This window comes from Dunckerocampus dactyliophorus, chromosome 19 (assembly GCF_027744805.1).
Source record: "Dunckerocampus dactyliophorus isolate RoL2022-P2 chromosome 19, RoL_Ddac_1.1, whole genome shotgun sequence".
Lineage (NCBI taxonomy): Eukaryota > Metazoa > Chordata > Actinopteri > Syngnathiformes > Syngnathidae > Dunckerocampus > Dunckerocampus dactyliophorus.
Window position 1 is genome coordinate 6,669,757 of NC_072837.1, and position 22,130 is coordinate 6,691,886.

Consider the following 22,130-nt stretch of genomic DNA (forward strand, 5'->3'; position numbering starts at 1 on the left):
TTGGGCGGGGAAAAGAGAGTTGGAGATATTTTATTCAGTGTTAGTCGATAGATGACACTCGATTCTCACTTCAGACAACAAGAAAAAATGTGCTGACGGATTGATAGACCTTCCTAATGTCTTTAATACCAAAGATAGCTACTTGTCTTTTATTGTTCCTCGCACAATTTCTTCATAATTTTTGGGAAAAATCTGATTAGATTAATTGATAAGAATTTCAAAGAGGGAAAATATAGTGCAATACTTGGCTGCAACCAGCTGAGGCGCTGTTGCTTCCGTATTAACTAGTTTGCATTTGGAAGAAGACCTTGAGGTCAGCCATGGACAAGTTGAACTACAGCTTCTTATTCTGATCAGTGCCACCCTGGTACAGAAAGAACAGTTCAGAACATTCACTGAGCTATTCTCCCATTCCATTAAAACAGGGGTGGCCGAAATGTGGCACGTGGCTGATATTTTATTCCCCCTTGGCACATTTGTGTTCATCCTTAACCAAAACTTTCTCTTTGCATTGAGGCCAAAAAAACCCATTAATTTGGTCAGGACTATGTGTGAGCTGGAGTTTACCCTGGACTGTTTGCCAATCAATCACAGGATGCATATAGACACACACACATTCACGCTGGCACTGAGTGGGAATTGAACTCACCCAAATGAACCACTACACTATAGGTGATGATTAAAAACCTGAAAAAATGCATGGAAATAATGCGGTGCAGCAACCTGTGCACGTATTAAATCTAGTGTCATGATTGACAGAGATGACGTCCAAGATCGAAGATAGTCTCCAGTCCCCCCTCCAACCCTGATTAATACAAATGTCACAAAGAATGAGTATTAATATAATAATATCACGGCTGTCAAAAATAGTGCGTTAACGGCGGTCGCGGGTATGCTGGAGCCTATTCCAGCTGACTTCGGCAACCACTAGGCCACCGTGCTGCCCGTGTTAACAGCGGTAACTAATTTATTTCATTAATTATGTTAAAGATTTTATAGTAATTAATGCATATGTATCATGGCAAGCCATGCCTCTCTGTTATGACGACAGACGGCGGCCCAGTGTAACTCCCCACAGAGTCACACAGAGTCTGCCGCTCTTTTATAACTTTATTCTGGCCTGAACACATCAACAGCAGTGCATTTCCAACACCATATATGTATGTCCAACGCCAAACAAACCGGAACAACACTTCCTCGTCATGCTACTATTGCGAGATTCACAGATTCATTCACAGACACTCGGACACAACAACATCTTTACTATGCGTCTATGTGTGGTCGAAATAAACAGACAGACAAAGAAAAACACTAAGTGGATATTCCCATCGCTCACTTTGCAACTCTTAATGCGGAAGTGCAATTTGCTGCATTTGAGTATGCTCGGAATTCCCAGAAAATAATCTCAAAACATTTGAATTCAACTTAAGTTACGTGGTGTCTTTGAATGCAACCCGTCATTGCTCATAATAACACTGTTTAAGTGTGATTCAAATGTTCTGCTGCTATTAAAGAAGCTAGTTAAATAGATTTTCAGACATGTGTGCTGTCTTTTAGCTTGATTCAATTTCCAGTTTATTTGGAGCTGTTAATACGTACAAATATATTATAATCCTGTCCACTATTTTATCTTTCTTTCATTAAAATACAGTAAAAATGGGCATACTTCAGACCTAGTTGCAAATGATGATTAATCGTGATTAATTAATTTGAAAACTGTGATTAATCTGACTAATTTTTAATCATTTGACAGCCCTAAATAATATACAGTATGCATATATGCAGTGGAAAGCAAATGCAGAGAAATGTTGCTTTCCAAAATCTACTCACTCAAACTCAGAGTGATCTTTATTACAATGTCTAATATTGAAGTGATTGCATTGTGCTGAAAAGCTGATTGGGATTTTGTGGTCTCCTTTGCAAGCAGAAATGAAGATCAGATTGAAGCATTTGTTCCATATGAGCTGTACACAGCCCATTAGCTGACACTATGGTAGTAACAACAGCAACACAAGCTGGAGAGGACAGTTCTAAAAAAAAAACAACAAAAAAAAACAGCGCGAGACTTCATGTCCATGTCGCTACGCTGTATATGGCTTTATGGTGTATAGTTTACTGAACCAAAAGGTCTCGTTTGTGGCATGAGCTGCATCATAATGACCTTTAAACATCCTTGTGAAATGATTACAAGTCTCCCATTGCTCTACTTTATCACTTTGACATCTTTAAATATCACCACTATCCGGGAAAGGACGGTGAGTAACCTGCATGACACTCATCAACTATTTAGCTTGTTATCTTCCTGCGTCGCTGGTAAAAAATTGAAATTAAAGAGCGACTGATTGTGTTATTGGAGCTGGAACTAATCAATGTGTTACATCACTCACTTTTACTGCGAATGTTGATCCGAAATCGGAGGGTAGGCGTAAGCGCAGGTGGCCTGCATGCCCTCTGAAAGGGTCGTATAGGTACTGGAAATAATGCACAAACAGCCCAACAGGAAGTTAGATTTTGTAGGAGGTGCATGTCAAGCTACGCGGAGGGCTTGGAGGGGGAGGAGCGAGCCTCAGCACAGATTGTAGGACGTCTCCTTTCTGTTGACATGTGAAATCAATGTGCTCCAATACAAGAGTTCTATCATTTATTTTATGAGAATATAAATACAAATATATAAAAAAATAGCATCATAACTTCTCCTCTGTTGTTTGATAACTTGCCCAACTTTGAGCAACGTTTTTTGAGCGTGTCTCTGCGTCATGGCTGCATTTCTTCAGGTCGCTGGTATGCGTGAGTGACCGGAAGAAAAGCTCTGGAACGAGAAGGCGCCACCAAACTCTAAAAATACTCTCTTAAATTTGAATCAACACAGTAATACATCTCTTCAAGTGTCAATCAAAAGCCTAATCAGAGCAGTATTTACTTAGTAAAGGCAGAATGTTTGATATAGCTCTTGTATTGACTCTTATTAGTCATACTAAAGCCCACACCATGCGTCCAGATGCCCATACATTTTCCTCATGAATCTTTGCACGCAACCGTAAATAATTGATCGTGTCAATGGGTGAGTGAAACTCCCCTCTTCGTCTGCTGTGTTCAAGATTGCATTCCCCTTCCTGACATTTGGACATACAGGAAGACCTGTCCTTCTCTCAGCCTCAGCTCTGCACTTATTAGTCCAACATCTCCTTTTTTACAATCATACAACCATCCATCCTTTGACACTAAAAAACACCTTAAATGACGACAAATGGACAACGCAAGTATTAGAGTAGGTGAAAGAGAGTTTATTTTATCTCCTGTCCAGCAGCCCCACGGGAATAACAGTCCAGAGCTTTGCCTGCTAATGGCGTGCCGCTATCTCCCTCCACCTAGAAGAAAGAAATTACTTTCCAAAATGAACGTTTTCCTTGGCTGCTCAAGCCTAATTTGTGAATGGGGCCTCATCTACGTTTGGCTTGCTATCCAATCGCTATTCTCATTAAGACTGACACTTCCTCTTTATTGGGTGAGGTAGCAGGGTTGTGCATGAGCTGTGATTATTTACAATAAAATAATAAGCGTCATGATATTAGAGAGTAGATCAGGGGTGTCCAAAGTGCGGCCCAGGGGCCATTTGTGGCCCGCGGCACATTCTAAAAATATTATTTAACAAGAAAACTAAAAAAAAAAAAAAACAACAAACAAAAATCAACAACACAGTAATTTGTCAAGAATAAAGTCAAAATATTGTAATCTAACGAGAAAAAGTTGTAATTTTACGAGAATAACATAATATTATGAGGAACAATAACACCATTTTAGTAGCATAAAGTTTAAATATGAAAGAAAAATGATCTGTTGCAGCGGTGGAGCCAGAAATTTACCATTGGGGTGGCCAAGGTGAGGCCATTACACACATAAGTTGATACCTGAAATGTCTAGATGGCCAGTGGGGGGGCCGGAGAGCAGCTCCGCCACTGTCCAGTTGTTAAATACGTTTTAAAAGCATAAGATAATATCGCACATTTATTATGACAGTTTTGTTTTGTGTTATGGTCACTTATCCAAATGACATGATGACATCATCCAGGACCCTTCCCTCCCTCCGCCACCCCAGATAAATTGCAGACCTGTGTGAAACACTGGTATGTACACCTGATAAGGGTTTTTCAACCTTGAATGAAACAAAATTGTTATATTCAGAGGTTTTAACCCTGCTCTTTTACGCCTGCTCTCATGAAGTCCTCTCACCTCAGCTTCCAGTTTTAAATGAACTTTTACAAATTTGATGAGGAGTGTTGTGTGAATGTGACTCCACGGCCACTTTGTTGCTTCATTAGAGTCATTAAATCATGGAATAACATGTTAATGACTCACCGGGGGTTGTCTGAAGAGCTAATGACGTCTGTTTGATGCTTTTCAAGTTCCAAAATGTCATCTCCTGGACAAGAGCATCCTCCAGCCCTCCTCACTCACCATTTGCAGAGTGCCTCTCATGTGCACTGCACCATATTTTCACCCTTATTCGTTGGCAACGTGTGCACATGTATGGGCTGCTGCCAGAGTGCCCTCAAGAATGGCTTAAAAGTCCTGGCAGCGCTACAATCTCCACCATGACAATACCAATGGATGTGTTGCTCTCCACGGCCTGACAGGGGGGAAAGAAAGGATATGGCTGTGATGGGGATGGAATAAATAGGCCTGTCCTGGAGCCTAGTAGATAAAGAGTGCTGGAGGACTAATGTCTGGCCTCTCCGCCATCTATCAGCCAGGAGCTCCCAGGGGGCCATCAGTGCAATCGATGGCGGTCCTGGATGCGAGGCAGATATATGAGGTCTCTCCAGCCGCGTTGCTGCTGTTGTTCTACCTTGAATACTAACGCCAATAATTGGATTGCTGCTTAGTTCATTTGTTTCACCCCTGGAAAGATAGAGCTGTCTATTACTTTGCGTCGTCTCATGGATTCAGTTTCCAAGCATGACGCAAATGGTTGAATACAGTATAGATGTAAAAGTCTGCAGTGGGTTATTTCTCCATGGGACCATTTTGAGGCTTTAAGCTGCTATACAAACAGGCACCATTAGTCTATATGGGATCAAATAAATGAAGCTGGAAAACCGCTGAGCCGGTCATTCCTGGGCAGACACTAACATTGACTCTTTTTTTCCACACCCTACTTGGATTTATAGGCTTCTGGGTTGTTGATCCTGGAGTTCCACCTGACCAACCCCCCCCCCGAGACACAATCCCTGCTGACTAACATGTACTGTTAACGATAAGTATCGATGGATGTCCGCCTCGAGGGTCAACATTTATAGCCCTAAAAGATGTATTGGTCTATAAATTGGAAGTATTTTCTACATTGCTTTAAATGTATTGATGTCCACATTTGGAGAAGCGTAATGTGATTTTAAGACCATTTTACCGTGCAGGACTCACAATTGGTTCTTTTATCACAGAGGTTCATGCTGGCTTGATAGCATATTTATTAATAACAGAGCAAGAGTCAGTTTCAAAGCGTCTTGTGTGGGCTTTAGCTGAGATCCTGCAGCTTTCATTACATTTTCATCTGTGATAGAACTATTTTTATATGAAAATGATTGTAAAGATCTGAAACTCAGGATGCATCAAAGTCACTTTGATGCCCATTAATCCAAGAAAAGATTGATTTTGATTAAATAACAACCCTTCAAGTGGACAAGATAAAGTAATAGATAAAAAAAATTGAATATAAAGTTTTATTCATTGTATAAATGCAATGAAATAAAAGCTATACTAATAATAAATAAGAATTTCATCATTTTTGACGCACATTGACATTGCCATGAACAATGCAGCTCTCTATTAAAGGCAAGCGGTGTAGTGCCCCACTAAATCCCAGCAGATGGCACTGGCATCAACTTCCATTTCGCTGCATTATCTATCCATCTATACTTTATATTTAATACAGAGGAGTGATTTGATTGTGAAATGTGAATAAAGAAAAATATAGCCTCTTAATCCATTATTGACCTATGTAGTGCTTGAGCCCCGTGAACTAAAAAAATAACCGGTGCAGTCCAGGTCACTGCATCTGCATTATCAGTACAGTTTTATTTTATTGAACTATATTTGACATCTTTATCACCTATTAGCGATCATACAGTAAATACACTTCAATACATTATTTGCAATGTTTCTTGCTTCCGTTTAAAGCTGTCTGGAATGAATAAAGGTAGAGTATATACTCTGTCAGGTGTTGCAATTGGATTTCATTACGGAAGGTCGTGTGGCAAAACAGCTCCCACATCTCCTCTCTAATTGGACCTCTGAGGATGTTAACACTTTGCTGCGTTGCACGATGTGCTGGAAGAGCACACGATCTGACTCTTTGACCTTTGAGTCTCCGCACCAACAAGAACAGACACACTACAGGACCAATGCATGTGTAGCTAACATTAACACGTAACACAATGCATTTGCAAAAAGTGAGTTAAAAACATAACAGTAGGAGTGCATGATAAATAAATGAGGAATTATGACATCATACCGATAAATTGGATGCCATTAAAACATAGCTTTGATAAACAACAATTTAAGAAAAAAAACGTTCCAATGAGGCAAGTCAAGCGCTTCTTTTTTCCTGCCTGTGACGTGTGCAAAGCCACTTGTAAACAAACATGGCGTCAATCGAGTGGGATTTCTACACTGTTTCAGAGGAAGACATTTCTCGTGCTTGTGGCACCAAATGTTCTGCAAACCATTCCCGGTGGCGGTAAAAAACAAAAAAATCAAGCTTCAACACATCAAATTTTTATCATCCACCTGAAACACCAACATCAGTACGGCGCACTGGGCAAGGGGCTTGTGCAAACAGTTTGCCAGAGATGACCGGAGGGCTAAAGCTATGATTTTGCAATAGAAACGATGGCGCTGGACTACTAGCCCTTTACCATTGTTGAAGATACCGCCTTTTGCTGGCTACGTTTGTGCTTTGATTTGCTTTAATTTAAAAAAATGTTTTGTTAATACTGTAGTAGTGATGTCATGATATTTCAAAAAAGAGTCTCGTACTGTGGTTTTCCTGTTGCTTGGTGACCTATTGTTGTATGACAACGCCACTGAAACTACTTATGGTTTGTCTTTATATTTTACAGTAGAGACTCTGTATCAGTTGACTCTGCTGGCAGCTCACTGACAGTGACAGCTTCCCCCCTGCAGTTTCTCGTACATCTCCAATAGTTTCAAGTGTTTCAAGATCTTGTATTTCCCAGTGAAAGATATGAGGAGAATACATCGAAAAGGAAGAACCAAAGAGTTCTTTCTTCCTAGGCTACTGATGTCTCAGGCGGGCCTCAGGCCTTGTTCTCACTTCTCTGTCCCCCCTGTTGTGCGTACAAGATGACTGTGAGAGAGGGGGCCTAGATGGACCTCAACTTCCCATAGATGTCTTTTTTTTTGTTCTTTCGACCGCAAATTAGTTGAGACTGAATCAACAACACTCCTCTTGGTTGCGGCCACATATTGCACTCCGTTTGGCCAGTTTGACACAATAGATTCATCTTAATGATTGAGTCATCGGTTATTATTCCTGTGTCTGGCCTCATTGGCTTTAATCCTGCAAATTAGCAGGATCCAGTCTACAGTTAGTTGCATCTGGTCTCCACTTGTACCCCTAGGGGTTGGAGGTCTTTGGAATTTGATGGAAATATTTGGGAAAACAGTTACTGCACATTAAGTTTTTTCTTTGGCTTTACTGTGACAAGTGGAACACCAAATATCAGAAGGTAATAGGAAAGTTTGACAGGAAAAGTTTGCATGCTTATAGTGGTTCACGTTTGATTCTCACTTGGGCATTTCTGTGTGGAGTTTGCATGTTCCCCCCGTGCGTGCGTGGATTTTCTCCGGGTACTCCGGTTTCCTCCCACATTCCAAAAACATGCATGTTAGGTTAATTGGCGACTCTAAATTGCCCATAGGTATGAATGTGAGCGTGAATGGTTGTTTGTCTATATGTGCCCTGCCATTGGCTGGCGACCAGTCCAGGGTGTACCCCGCCTGTCGTCCGAAGTCAGCTGGGATAGGCCCCCGCGACCCTAAAGAGGAGAAGTGGTATAGAAAATGGATGGATGGATAGTGCTTCACTTCTTTTCACACTTGTATGACGCTTCATGATATTACAGTGTCACAACATTGACAGTTTGACCCTGGAACCGATTATTTCCATTTCCATTACTTCCAGTGGGAAAACTAGTTTCAGAATTTGAACAAATCAGAAATCGACTCACGTCTGAAACGGTTTCCATTCCCCTGTAGCTGCCTGTCTGAATGTGACACTTGAGGAGGCAGAGCTAAACGAGAAACCTAGACGTCACATTAAGCCGGGATCATTATAATAAATGAAGATGGAAAGATTCATCGTGTTAGTTTCATTAAGGAAACACGCTTTAAAATGTTATTTGATTTCACAGTAATGACACACTTTGCTGTAGGCAGAGCGGATGGCTCGACTCCCTTGCACGGAGGAAAGAAAATAATCAGCCTTTCCCTCTGTGATGATTACTCACATTCTGCCAGGTATGGATGTGTTTGGCTTTGAGATGCGAGGTCAGCCATGTTGTGGCATCCCTTGCTGGGAGCAATGAAAACTTCTCCCAATCGATTATTGCCCAGGGAGTGTTTGGCCTCAATTCATATTCTCGCTCTCTTTGGCGGGCCGGCTTTCGGCCAGACAGCAAACTCTATATCAACTCTGTGACCTATTTTTAAATAAAAATACCATTATTTCCAAAAGAAAAAAAAATATTTGGTTGATTGAGCAGTATGGACTCAACATAATATGATAATATTGTTGTTGCCTTCAGCATTTTTTTTTTGCCACGCACTGACCTAGCTGTAGCAATGTGAACAAATACAGTGGATCATCTGAGGTCGAGCATAATCCATTAGGAATCATTCTTTCAGATTCTGAAATAATTTTCCACACGGGGAATAAAGGAAACTTTTTAATATTGTACACTGTCATACATACAATTTAAAATGTATATACAAGAATTGAACGGCAAAATGAGGGTATAAACCCCGCACATTCGTACATTCCCAGCCCAATTTGCATATTTTTGGTAAAATTGTTAATTTTTTTTCCCACTGAAAATAGGCCTGAAAATAATTGGTAATAATTTATAAATATGTCCTAATACAAGTAAAATGTTGCGTGTACAAGCTCTTAGAAAGCCAACAATGTTTACATGCTTTATGTCTTTATGCTTCACTGATAATGAAGTCAAGTGTTGAGATTTTGCAGTTTGTTCAGCAATCCTTAAACGCACCACAGTTGCTGTGAGACCCAAAAGTGAAACTAACATAACTTCTACAACATGACTCCGATGCCATCTGTTCATCAATCATCTTATATTATCATTATTTCTGGCACTAAATCTAATCTAATAATTACAAGTCATTTTTATTGCAAATGTCGATGTGAAATCGGAGGAGAATGTCAACATCAAGGTAGCAGGAGGTTTGGAGAGGGGGCGGGGAGCGAGCCATGTGTCCGAAATAAACATAACATTCAAATAGTTTAACTTAGAACAAGTGATTATGTGCATCGTCCCCTTATTTCACATGTCAGGCACGACTGCTGCGAATGTTTGGCAATACAGTAGTGGCAAGAAAGCTGCAAAAAAGCCCAAGACAAAGCAAAACTCACACCTAGGTACACTGAGGTCTTATACTGACGCATCACGCCAGGTCAGAAATGTTAGATCCTGCTTGGCACCGGTTTAATTGTACCGCATTGTAATAGGAATAGATTGTTTTAAACAGAACAAATGCCACCTTTCTTAATTTGAACATAGATGTTTGGGTCCTTTTAAGAGGGGAAAAATATACCACAAGGGGATTGCACAGATGAACAAGTAGGAAAGTGCCATCACTAAATGCTAGCTTGACAAGCCAGTAATTAGCCTTGCAAGGTTGGGTGCAAACAGCCTGTCATAAAGTTAGAATTCATTAAATGTCTGAAAGTGAGTAAGTCATGCATTGTTTGGCTGCGAGACAGCAGAGATAGGATGATAATGGATGGCTCGTTGAGGAAAATGCTGCATTGCGACACACAAAAAGTACCAATGTAACAAAGAAGGCTAGGCGGTACAGCTAAGGCAAGCATAAAACTCACTACGTGAGGTGGAAACAGGAACGCGCGAGAAAATGAGAATAAGTCCAGGAAACAGTAACCATAGTCCAAGGAAAACTAATGAACCAGTGACTAGCGGAAGCCCCAGCTGAACTAACTAGAACGCTAATTACAATCATACACAGGTGCTCTCCACAGCTCTCTCTAATCAGAGTAAACGTGAACCATTCAGTCCAAACAGGAAACATACGCAACAAAATAAAAGCACAGAAACATAAAAAATGGCAGAAACTGAGAAAAAACAAACCAAACTGTTATGCGAAACATGACATTTAAACATGAAGTTTAATTTAACAACTGTAAAAAAAAACATACATAGTAGTAATTGGTACGCAAAGTTAAATCTGTCATAATTAGGGATGTCCGATAATATCGGCGACCGATATTATCAAGATATTGGCATAAAAATGTATAATGCATAAAAACAGCCAATATCGGTATGAGGTTTTTTTTTCATTATAATGAAAACCGTTTTTAAAAATGCTGTATATAGGCCTATGGGCTCCCGTATTTTCTGGCGCACAAATGATGACCTCATCAAACCGCATCTGAAACGTGTAAACAACCGTGTGGCTAGTAACAAGCTTGCTCGTTCCTGACTAACGTTATATCCGCGGTGTGTCTTGCGGATATTAAACTTGCAATTTGCAATGACTGAAAAGTGACGGTTATGCGAGGCAGAACCAAGCCTTCTTCCTTCAATACTTCCAATTCCCAGGGTGAAAGCCAGCATTCGGAAAATGTGTATCGCACTGGATAACCACCACTTTTCTATAGTGCAAGACGCCGGATTTACCAAACGTGGAATTCCTCGAGCCACGCTTTGCCATGCCCAATCGCAACTCTCGCCCAAAGTCAACTGGGATAGGCTCCAGCAAACCTGTGCTCTAATGAGAACAGGTGGGATAGAAAATGGATGGATGGATGAATCATGCAGACTGTTTTTTATGGTTTAGTACATGACTATGGGAAGAAAAATCAGCACACCTATGCGGTTGGTGCCCAAGCAATTTTATGACTCTAGGTCATTTTTTGATTGGCTGTAGCTGTGGAAAAAACGATGCAATTTGTTTTAGTGGCATAAACTTACTCGGCGGTCAGGAGTTGTGACGGGCGTCATAAATTTGTCTGGGACGATGTCGCCTCGCTTGTCAGGCAGGAACGTACTGGCAGTCAAGTGTGCAAAAGCCATCCTGTTGTCATTACACTTCCATTAACAGTCACATCCCCATGCTGCTTCCAGGCGCACTGGGCCGAAACCAGTAAGACTCATCATGACGAGGTTTCACATCTGACCTTCACACATAAACCTGTATTTGCCGCAGGAAGACCATCACCATCTCCTCTGTGAGTCATTACGCCCACTCTGGATGAATGGTAATTCATTTGGTGTGTGTGCAAAAGGTTTGAGACCATGTGTCTTCCTGCACAAACACACACACACACACACACACTCATTTTACAGAAATCACTTTTTGATTAGACTATTTGACCTTTTATGGATGGCATGGTAATGCTATTACCCCCGCTTGTATATAGCTAATTTTCTACATTAGACTTTTCAATTGAATGTGGCATTACCATCTTTTTGCACTAATATCATGGCGCCGTATGTATGCAAACCACCCTGGAAACTAATTAGTATTATACTATCAGAACTGAATTGATACACATTTAATTAAAGAGCGATCTATCGGTGCTCTGTTGTATGTGTCTGTTGTTGTATTTACCACTGCTACCAGTAGAGGGTGTTGTATACTCATGTGAGAGTTGAAGACCTACAGTACTTCATCTCAGTATGTGTTTACATGCCTGTACAAGCATATTAGGAACCCACAGTAGACAATAGCCGGCTAGATATAGAGCCACAACAGTCCTTATTGGCTAAAGGAGAACCCGCCCATTTTGTTCTGTGTCCTGATTGGCTGTAGACCATTGTCAATCAATCTCCTTTGTGCCGTTTCTCGTTGTGGTCAATAGTCAATAGCAAACTAGCTAACTGTGTGAGCTGTTTGCTAACCGCCAATAAACAATAGAAGAAAAAAGAAGAAGAAGAAGAAGCTAACCAGCTAAATTAATCTTCGGTTCAAGGAGTAGGACGAGGAGGAGGACGACGGCAGGAGCAATATGTTTTAACACGGATACAAAACTGCTGTTTTGCTTCCACGTTCTAAATAAAAGCCTGAAGCAAGAGGAGCTTCCTTCCTTCCTGAGCGCTATGCTCTATTTTCGCTCTGACACGTATGACACTTTGACACGTAATATTACTTCATTCTCGTAAATTCACGACTTATCGTAACATTGCGACTTTTTCCTTGTAAATGTACAACTTATTCTCGTAAATTTTCTACTTTTTTTCTCGTAAATGTATGACTTTATTCTCGAAATTGGAATTTTTTCTCAATGTGGCCCTCATACTCCGTTGTATTTGACACTGTGATGCAAAATAGTTATTATATGCAAAGTAGTTTTACTCACACTTTTATTTACTATTTTCTAATAAAGTAAGTCATGTTCCAGTCAAGCCAAGCCTCTGCTGTAGCGCTTCTTAAAAAACGGCAACCAGTGACCGAAGTGTTAAACAGGCGTAAAAAGTAAAAGATAAAAAAATTATTAAATGTACACACAAGATTCTATTTCTATGAACAAAAGAATGCAGAAATCAAGAAAATATATTTTATTTTTACTAATGGCATTTTGTCCTGTTGGGAGGTTATTGTACTTCTTATTGTAATTCTAAGTAATATAGCTCAGATTTGACAACATTACATTTTACATTTTACAACATAGTACGAAAAAATGCAGTATTTTAAGCTTGATTTACATTATGTACAATCTTACTTAGATTTAATTTTTTGCACTGTAGGATAAAACTTTTACAGATCTGCCAGACCTTCTGTCATCTTGACGTTCTCATCAAGGTGTGATTGCCACTTTTACAGCACAGAGGGACATGCAATCAGTGTGTCTCCGCACTCGATTGTGAAGGAGCCCGAGAAGATGCAAATGGAGAACAAAAAAAGGGCGGCCTAAATCAGTGAATGCTTTCTACTTTATGTTCCCAGAGTTTGAACTGAAACAATTCTAATATTATTATACAACTTAGACAATGTGTTCTTTTTGGAAACACCTGACTATTGAAACCTTCTCAGCCTTCGTCAGTGGACTCCTTTGGCCCTGAGGTTGCAACCTTTACAAAAGGCCGACATGACTTTGTGATGGAAGTGCAGTGTGATCATGCAAGGAATTGAAGCAAACAGCTTGAAATACAGAGAATGTAATACGCGCGTTCCCACACTAAATAAACAGGTGACATAATTGTTAAAGTGTGTGTGTGAATCTTTTCTGTCAGCATCTGTTCACCATGTACGTCTGAGCAGTCATTCCTGTCCCCGAGGCCCCACACTGACATTTCCTCCCAGCAGGTTGTATACCTGCCTTCAAAAACAAGCCACAGTGGTCTTGTCAGTCACGTCTCCCACAAATAGACCTTTGAGCCAGCCAAGGCTAATTGTCATGGTGTGGAAGGAATACAAAAGTGATCACTGTTGCTTTGCGGATTGATGCACAACTAAAACAGCTATGCTTATTATGGCTTTTGCATGCTCAGACTTGGCAAATGGGATTTCAAGTACCTCACAGGTTCAACCACAGCAAAAAAACGCTCCACGCAGTCTCACCGATTTGGAAAATCCCTTAAAATGATCAGCTATTTGACTACTAGGGATATCATTTTGACAATTTAATGACACAATTGAATTTTGAAATCCTTATTCAAAATGTAAATTCAATTGAGGAGAATCAAAAGTCACTATTTTACAAGAACGAAGCTGCAATATTATGAAAAGAAGACATTTTTTTTTTGGAGAAGTTGAAATTGTGCAAGAATAGAGTAGTGATTCTACATTTTACAACCATAATGTTCAAATATTACAAGGAGACTAACATCATTTTTTGGGAAAAAAAAAAGATACAGTTTACAGTGATTAAGTTGGAATATCCTAAAAATAAAATGTGTAATTTTGATGAGGATGAACTCGAAATATTTAGAGAGGAAAGTCATAATTTAGCAAGAAGAAATGAAAATTATGAGATGAAAACATAGTTTAATGAGAAAGTTGGAATATTGCAAGAATAACGTTGCGCATTTTAGAGAACAAGATTACAATTTACAAGAATAAAGTATTAATATTAGAAGAAAAAATATACTTAACAAGAAAATTGTCATAGAATTGTAATTTGATTATGCAATAAGTATTATGCATTTATTATGTAATTTGACAAGAATACATTTTCAATTTTATAGGGTTGAAGCTGTAATTTTAATGTGAAAAAAATCACCATTTTACATGAATAAAGTGGAATTATTATGAGAAAAATATGTCATTTCAAGAGAACATTTGATGAATTGTATTATTGCTAGAGTAGCATCGTAATACAGTATTATCAGAATAACATGGAAATATGAGAAAATATGTATTTCAAGTGAACATTAATATTATTATTGTTATTGTTATTATTGCTAAAATGCTAGAATTTGACAAAAATAAAATGGAAATATAATGACAAATAATCAAGGGAAGATTTTATTATTGTCGTTATGATTGCTCGAATAAAATTGTAGTTTTATGAAAAATGAAGTGGAAATATGGGGATAACGCTGTGTTTTTTACATAAAAAGTATAATTTTAGGAGAAAATGTAGTCCTATCTAAATTATACCAGAATAAATTATAGCTGTGTGTACGTACAGGTACATACTTGTATATGTAATCATATAAAGGTACAGTGCATCTGTCTTTTGGTTGGTATCTTTAGTCCAAGTTTGACAAACAATGAACAGTTTAATGTGATTCGATGTGATGTGTGTGTGTGTGTGTGTGTGTGTGTGTGTGTGTGTGTGTGTGTGTGTAAATGTGTGTGTTCTTGAGAAAGAACAACACAGAGTTAATCACCTCTTTGTTGGCTTTGCTTAGTCATCAGGCAGAAGTGTTTTTAACAAATATTCAGTGGTATTACCTGGTGGATACGGCAGGTACGGAAAGATAGAGCGGCACGTTTACTATTTTGACAAATGCAGTTTTATTATGGTAATATGGCAACTTTATTCTGTGCCCTGCAGAGTTTGAAATGCAGCTGATTACGCGATGAAATGTGCACCTACTCTGCTGAACATAAAACACGATTCAAAAACAGAGCCATTACTTATCATGGTTTCGTCTCGCCATAATGATCAGACTGGAAGCTGAGATGGATCTCATTCCCTGCAATTCATGGACAGAACATCCTGTCCTCAAAAAGGCAACAATAATTAGGTCAGGGGTCTTTTATAAATTCCTGCTAGCTGCTCATAACATCATCCAAGTCTTGTCAGAACGATATCATGATAGTGTGCGCTAGCCAATGGCGGGCAGCCAGGAAGTGTTCTTCTAACAAGGATGACAGCAGTCACCGTGGTAGGAACAGAAGGACTGTCAGTTGGACTTTCCACACTGGATGGAAACATCTGTGCTCTGCTTGGAAATGGATGTGCTTTTTGCTGCTGCCATGTTCTTTTTTGTTCATTCTTATACAACCACATAAGGATCGGGATGTCCGAGATGGGCTTTTTTTGCTGATATTCCATATGCCGATATGGTACATTTAAAATTAAAAATATTTTATTTTATTTATATTACTTATTTTATTATTATTTATTCTTGTAATTTATTCTTATTCTATTTTTTTTTTATTTTTGTTATCTCTCATGTCTTGCCTTGGTTGTTTTTATTTTGTGATTGTGGTTATTTTGTGACATTTTTGCAGAGCTGCTGGAAATGTGAATTTCTGTTGGAGGTCAGTCAATCTATTAGCTTCTCGGCGTGGCTGCAAACAACACTGCAAGCAAAGCATCGGCTCAAGCACACGCTGCATGCGCACTGCCAAGTACTGATGTGTCGCTCGCAAACGAATCGGATCTAAGAACAGGCTTCGGTTTGCGTCGGTGGGAGCCAATTAGTTTCTTCCTTTGTGAATTTGTTTTTTTTTGTTGTTAAAGGCGAGTGTCATTGGTCAAGATGTTTGGCGCCGTTGCTGTGTCCACACTGAGCAGGGGGAGGGGCTTCGGGTAAAACACGATGCTCATACAGCCGATTTGTTCGTGAGAAATTTGTATGAAGAGATTTGACCTATTTTGACCTAATTTATCTGTTGAGATGGGTCTTTGTTTTTATAATATGTATAACATTCTGTTTTTGTAGCTGTTCATTGAGGCTGAAATGAGTCAATTTAAATAGTAAACATTTGATTTAATGTATTTTACATTGTTAATTGTTAATTCACTTTGCACAATACACATCATTTGGTAATTTAACACAGCAAAAAAATCTGAGAAGCCACTTGTTTTTAGTGAGCCGAGCCAAAAAAAATGTCTCTTTAGAAAGAGCTGAAATTTCCATCACTACTGCCAAGTCCACAAACTCCCAAACTCTGCACAGAAAAGCCCACAAATGCCGCTCAAATTGAAGTTACAGAGATGTCCGCCATCTCCTGGTGTAAAGTATTAAGTGCATGAGGCGTATTAGCAGCTTATTCAGCAATGTTGCGACTTTGGCGCTTCATGGGCTTTCATTATAGCAAAAAAAAATGATACCGATATTGACCGATTTTTATGCCAATATCGGGCTAATAATATTGGTGGACCGATATTATCGGACATCCCTACCATATAGCATATATATACCACAGTAAAAAATGTTGTCATCTACCTGATGAGGTGTGCAAGTCCAACGTTATCACACATTAACTTCCCAAAAGGGGTCCTTTTGTATGTAACATAAAAATAAATGTGTGTTTTTGGTGCATGTATACGTTTGTTTTTTTAAAATATGCCTTCGAGTGCTTCTGTTGTGAAGCTGTTGACCCAATGTGGGTGTGTGTGTTGTTCACACATACATAGAAATGTTGTCATGTTGCTGAAATGATCTAAAAATGAATGGTGGAAGGACATGGACGACAGCACAATGCAGTGATTGAGGGATTTTTGTGTTGTACTAAAAATACTCACTTATTAATTGGCTTCTTCAGTTCCATTGTGTGGGAAGAAAAGCACGCTATACATACACAACTCAGTCTTTTGTGTTTTTTTTATGTATCCAAAGTAACCAACTTCTCACATCCCACACTTTGACACCAGTGGAAAAAAGCATCTGTGGAAAGAAGTGGTGAGGACATAACAGTTTGCACAGCTGTTATGTTTTTGATTTTGGTAAAAAATATTTTACTTTGAACATTAGAACTTGCATACCTGTCATTTGTGAAAACATGTGAAAACTAAGGGAAATGTTCTGGAAAATACGGGAAACTGTACTGGCCATATACCGTTTATGGATTTATTAAGTTAAAATAAGGGAAAACTACCGGAAACTATTAAAATACGGGAGTTTCCCAAGGAAAACGAGAGGATTGATAGGTATGAAAGTGAATCACATCACCAAGAAAGTGAAAGAGTAAACTAAAGGTGATGAAATAAACATGCACGCCACTGTCACTCATTTACCTCTTTAATTCATTATGTCTTGTGTCTTTTATATCCTTCCTTATGGTTTAATGGCCTCTTTCTTTGCCATTTGTCTGCAGATTGAAGACATCATCACTCACATCCAGGATGAGACGGAGGGTGTTCCCATCAGAACGGTCAAAAGCTTCATGACAAAAATCCCCAGTGTTGTCACAGGTAAGCTGTGCAGGTGAGGGAATGCAGCAGATAGATAGACAGACAGATGCTGTACTTCAGAATGCCACAGTACGTGTTGGAATTCATGTTTCCATCGGTGAACCGCAATTGCCCAGTGCCGGCAGCACTCATGCAGCCCCAGACAATGACCATGATTGACTGTAGGCACTTATGTTGCCAGCTGTTTTGGCAATAGCTGCATGTTGAGTCATTTTCAGAGGATAGCTTTACGAGCTGTACACTGAGTGCTCTAAAGTGTATCCAAGTTTCATTACTCTGGCATTGTCCCTTGAGAAGATCTAGTGAGATAAAAACGGTTGATAACAGGCTGTTTGTTTTTTTTTGTCTGTGACGAATCAGTGCAAAAAGGCTGACTAGCTAGAGGTGAAATAGGGAGGACAGCGTACGATGAAATGTTTGCAAAAGAAAATCTGAGCGTGGAAATAGAATGAGTAATGTTCTCCTCCTACTGTCAAGGTGCCCTTAAGCAAGGCAATCAACCCCCGACTGCTTTTTTAGTGCAGCTGCTAGTGTAGGAGGTTGTTAGTGTGTGTGTGTGCGTGTGTCAGTTGTGTTTTTATAACACCAGAAAAGTACACTACTCTTTCTAAAAATTCCAATTTCTCTTCTGACAGCAATATTAATAACAATACCATAGTAAAAATACAAAGAAAAATCTAAATGACAACAAAGAAAGCCTTATATTCCTGGAGAAGTCATAATATTGCATAAATAAGTGTAATAAAACTCAAGTGTTGTAATTTTAACATGTCAGTATGAGCATACAGACCTGCATGGAGGCTGCAGGCAATAGTAGGGGTTTTGTGATCAGCATAGAAAGGCATCGTACTTTTCCCCAAAAATCGCATCGATTGGCGCATCCCTCGCCCAAATAGTCCTTCATACACTGTCGCGTGTTGCTAGGCAGACTTCATAGGACTCAGTTGTCACTAACCTAGAGGATCAGTCTGTTTACATGGCAAACTAGGGCCCTCTAGAACACATTCAGTGTTTCCTATACACCAGGGGTGTCCAAACTTTATCCACAGAGGGCCGTCAAAAATATTATGTATTTTTTTAATTTTGGAAAAAGGCTAAAAAAAAAAAAACCTTGGACACAGCATATTTAAAGACAAAGTGTTTGTTTTATTATTAATTAGTAGCAACATTTCAGCTTCTTTTCAGCTTCTTTTTCCCATTTTTGCTGTTTTTTTGGTTTAATTTTATTTTTGCAATGTTCCACGGGCCAATAAAAACCAAGCAAGCTTCAAATGGCCCCGAGGCCGCACTTTGGATACCCTTGCCATACATTAATTCATAATGTACATATATAAATTTGGACCGCCACAAATAGATTTGGCTCTACCTGTTCGCCCTCACTCATAAACACATTATCATGGGACTTTCTGAGAATGTAGCTTGTCGTCAGTAAACGTAACTCTGCTTCTTAACCTGCCTCATGCGCGCCTGATCTGCCAGAGACTAATAAGATGTAGCAGGAGGGATCAACGTCCTCAACTGAACTTATATTTAGCGACTATTCAGACCTACCGTCACAACGTGATTGCAGTCCTGCGGGAACACTGAATTTGCTAATCTGTATTAAATATGGAATATGTATTTCATTAATAAAAAGAAAAAAATCTAGTGGAGAACTGCCCTCCCCCTTTCTCACTTTCTCTCTGGAGTCATATGAGCTGTGTGGAAACCAATTCCAAATGTCACAATAAATCAAACATTTAAAAGAGAAGCATAAAAACATTGTTCACAGAAACAGGATGTGGCAGGTAGGAAGTGATGTGGATCGCCTCGCCTGTCGGCTGTAGCGCCGTCAAGCGATAAAGCTCAATCAATACATCGGGGTAGCAGTCGGGGGCTGTGACAGCCCGCCAACAAATGATGGAAAGGACAAAAAGCCATTAGCATTCCTCTTTTTGTCCAGCTCCTTGCACGTGTGCAAAATGCATTAGCCTAATACGCAGATCTTATCAATAAGCACTGTAGTAGAGAATGGGTGTGCTAAGAGGAACAGCGCAAACCTTTTTCAACGGGAGCCCAGGGCGAGGAATGTAATAAATGATGAAGAGTTTAACAGCGGCTCCCCTGGGAACACAGGGCGAGCAAATGGAGGGCAAATAGAGGTATCAAATGCATGTGTGGTAGATTGGTGACACATGAAATAATAACTGCTGGTAGGTGTTACACTCCTGCGGCAATGTGTTAAATCCTTTCTTGGTTTGTCTGCATCATGACAAGGTGTGAATGCTTTTAGAGAGAAATCTGAATTATTATGAAAAACTGCTCTACGCTGCATAAAGTAACAGTTATATGCGTGCGTGTTTGTCTCAGGTACAGACATTGTACAGTGGATGATGAAGAACCTGTCCATCGAAGACCCAGGTATGTTCTGGAAAATGACAAAACAATGAGAAAACAAGTGTGGTTTGCTGCAGAGGGATTGGCATCGTAATTGAGTGTTTGGAATTCAGTCACATGTGCGGAATTGTTTGTGTTTTGAGGAAAAATGGAGTGTACTACTTGGCTTCAACCAGCAGAGGCACTGTTTACTCAGTCTCAGGCAGCATTATTCAGCTCAATATGACAATGGCATTAAAACAGACAATTACAAATAATTTATAGAACCAATTTATTAAATGCCCATACCTGCTGATGCAACATTTCATGTGAGACCTCTTTTTTTTGGAAACTTTGTAAGTTTTGTCCAAAACAGGCTTTTTATTTAATGAAAACACAAAAGCCTATATTTAGAGAGCCAATAATACCTTATCCATCACGCTTTTCCAAAAATAGATACATTTTACGTATTTTATTTTTGTGAATTAACTCACTCAATCCCAGCTATTTTTCAACAGACAACCCCTTCAGTACCGGCCATTTTACATAATTTTGACTGATCTTTCAAGGCACATAGACTATTGTGTTCTATGGCTATATAAACATGGAACCTACCAAAAAAAAGATTAGACTCCTGTCTTTCATCAGAAAAAAAAGTTTGTTTCTGCCTGTTTTAGTTCTTTACCAATGAGCAGTAGAACATACTGTAGGTAAGTGTCAGGAAAATACCAGTTCTCGACTAGAAAAGGGAGAAAACCAGCTTTTTGTGAAAACAAACTATACCAACATAAACAACACAAAAGGGGTTGTTTTACATCAAAATAACAATTTATTTACAAATATAACATACATTTACAATTTTCACATTTGGAACTGAACTATGTGGTTGCATGTGTGTGCACGCGTGTGCGCATATGTGTGCGTGTGTTAAAATTTCTCTGCAATGCGTAACCTTCTGCACGCTACACTCCTCCATGCTCTCTCACTTCCTCCTTCCTGTCATGTGTGATTCTCCGTCCACATGATCTCTGCCGAGCTCTTATCAAATGCACTTTGGTCACCTTGTGGACGTTTTTATGGCTTAAAATTGCTCTGAAGTGAAATCCATTAGTGGGCAGTTGCGTCCTCCACCTCTTTTTACTTCTCACGCAAAAAAACATAAAAGTTGTATGAATATTTTGTTGTGATCGGGTGTTGGGGTTTATAAAAATATATAACTACGTCTTTGGTATTGAATGAGTTAAGCATTTTCAAGCATAAAAATAGCTAAATGAACTAAAATACAAATATACAGTATAAGGCATTCAGAAGACACATTCAAAGACGTTGCGATGATATGTAGTATTCTACACTGGTCACTAGGTGTCAGTAATGTTACTGTAATGTTTGGTGAAACACACAAGCATCAGGCTTGCTCGCTGGAACAACAGGCTTTAATTGTAGATTTGAGGTACAAAAAAGCTAAAACCTTCGACTTCACTTCCTGTCCACTCCTAACACATTTACTTCAACACATGAGCACAAGTCTTATGTACGTCTTAAATCGCTCATTTTCTGTTATTACGTCTACTATATTGGGTAATAGAGTGTAGAGGTGACTATGGGGTATTACTTCATGTCTAGAGGGCTCTAATAATGTTAAAAAACGTATTTAGAAGGCCATACGAAAATATTCCATTCATAAATATTGAATCTTACTTCTCGGAAATTCACGGTCCAGTCTGGTACCAATTAACCGCGGAAACCAATTAAGTGAGGAATTACAGACTTTTATTATTTTTTTGTATAGCTCAGCGCTTGTTAGTTGGCTAACATTGTGAGCTTGCAGCACATATACGGTATCAGTAGCCCATGAAATTACACACGTAACACATTTGCACATATTAAAATATTCACATATTTCCTGAAT

At 39.2% G+C, this 22,130-nt stretch overlaps 1 protein-coding gene across 7 annotated transcripts in view; it reads left to right on the forward strand.

Moving 5' to 3' along the window:
• Positions 1-22,130, forward strand: part of rgs6 (regulator of G protein signaling 6) — a 68,161-nt gene that overhangs the window by 30,525 nt on the left and 15,506 nt on the right. For 4 of the 7 annotated variants that reach the window (XM_054760873.1, XM_054760876.1, XM_054760875.1 and 1 more), the window contains exons 3-4: positions 17,770-17,866; positions 20,216-20,266. In XM_054760873.1, coding sequence (XP_054616848.1) covers positions 17,770-17,866; positions 20,216-20,266 — 148 coding nt within the window. Of the gene's footprint in view, positions 1-15,650; positions 15,790-15,957; positions 15,988-17,769; positions 17,867-20,215; positions 20,267-22,130 lie in introns of those variants that run through there. The other 3 variants (XM_054760879.1, XM_054760881.1, XM_054760878.1) reach the window with 3 other exon arrangements.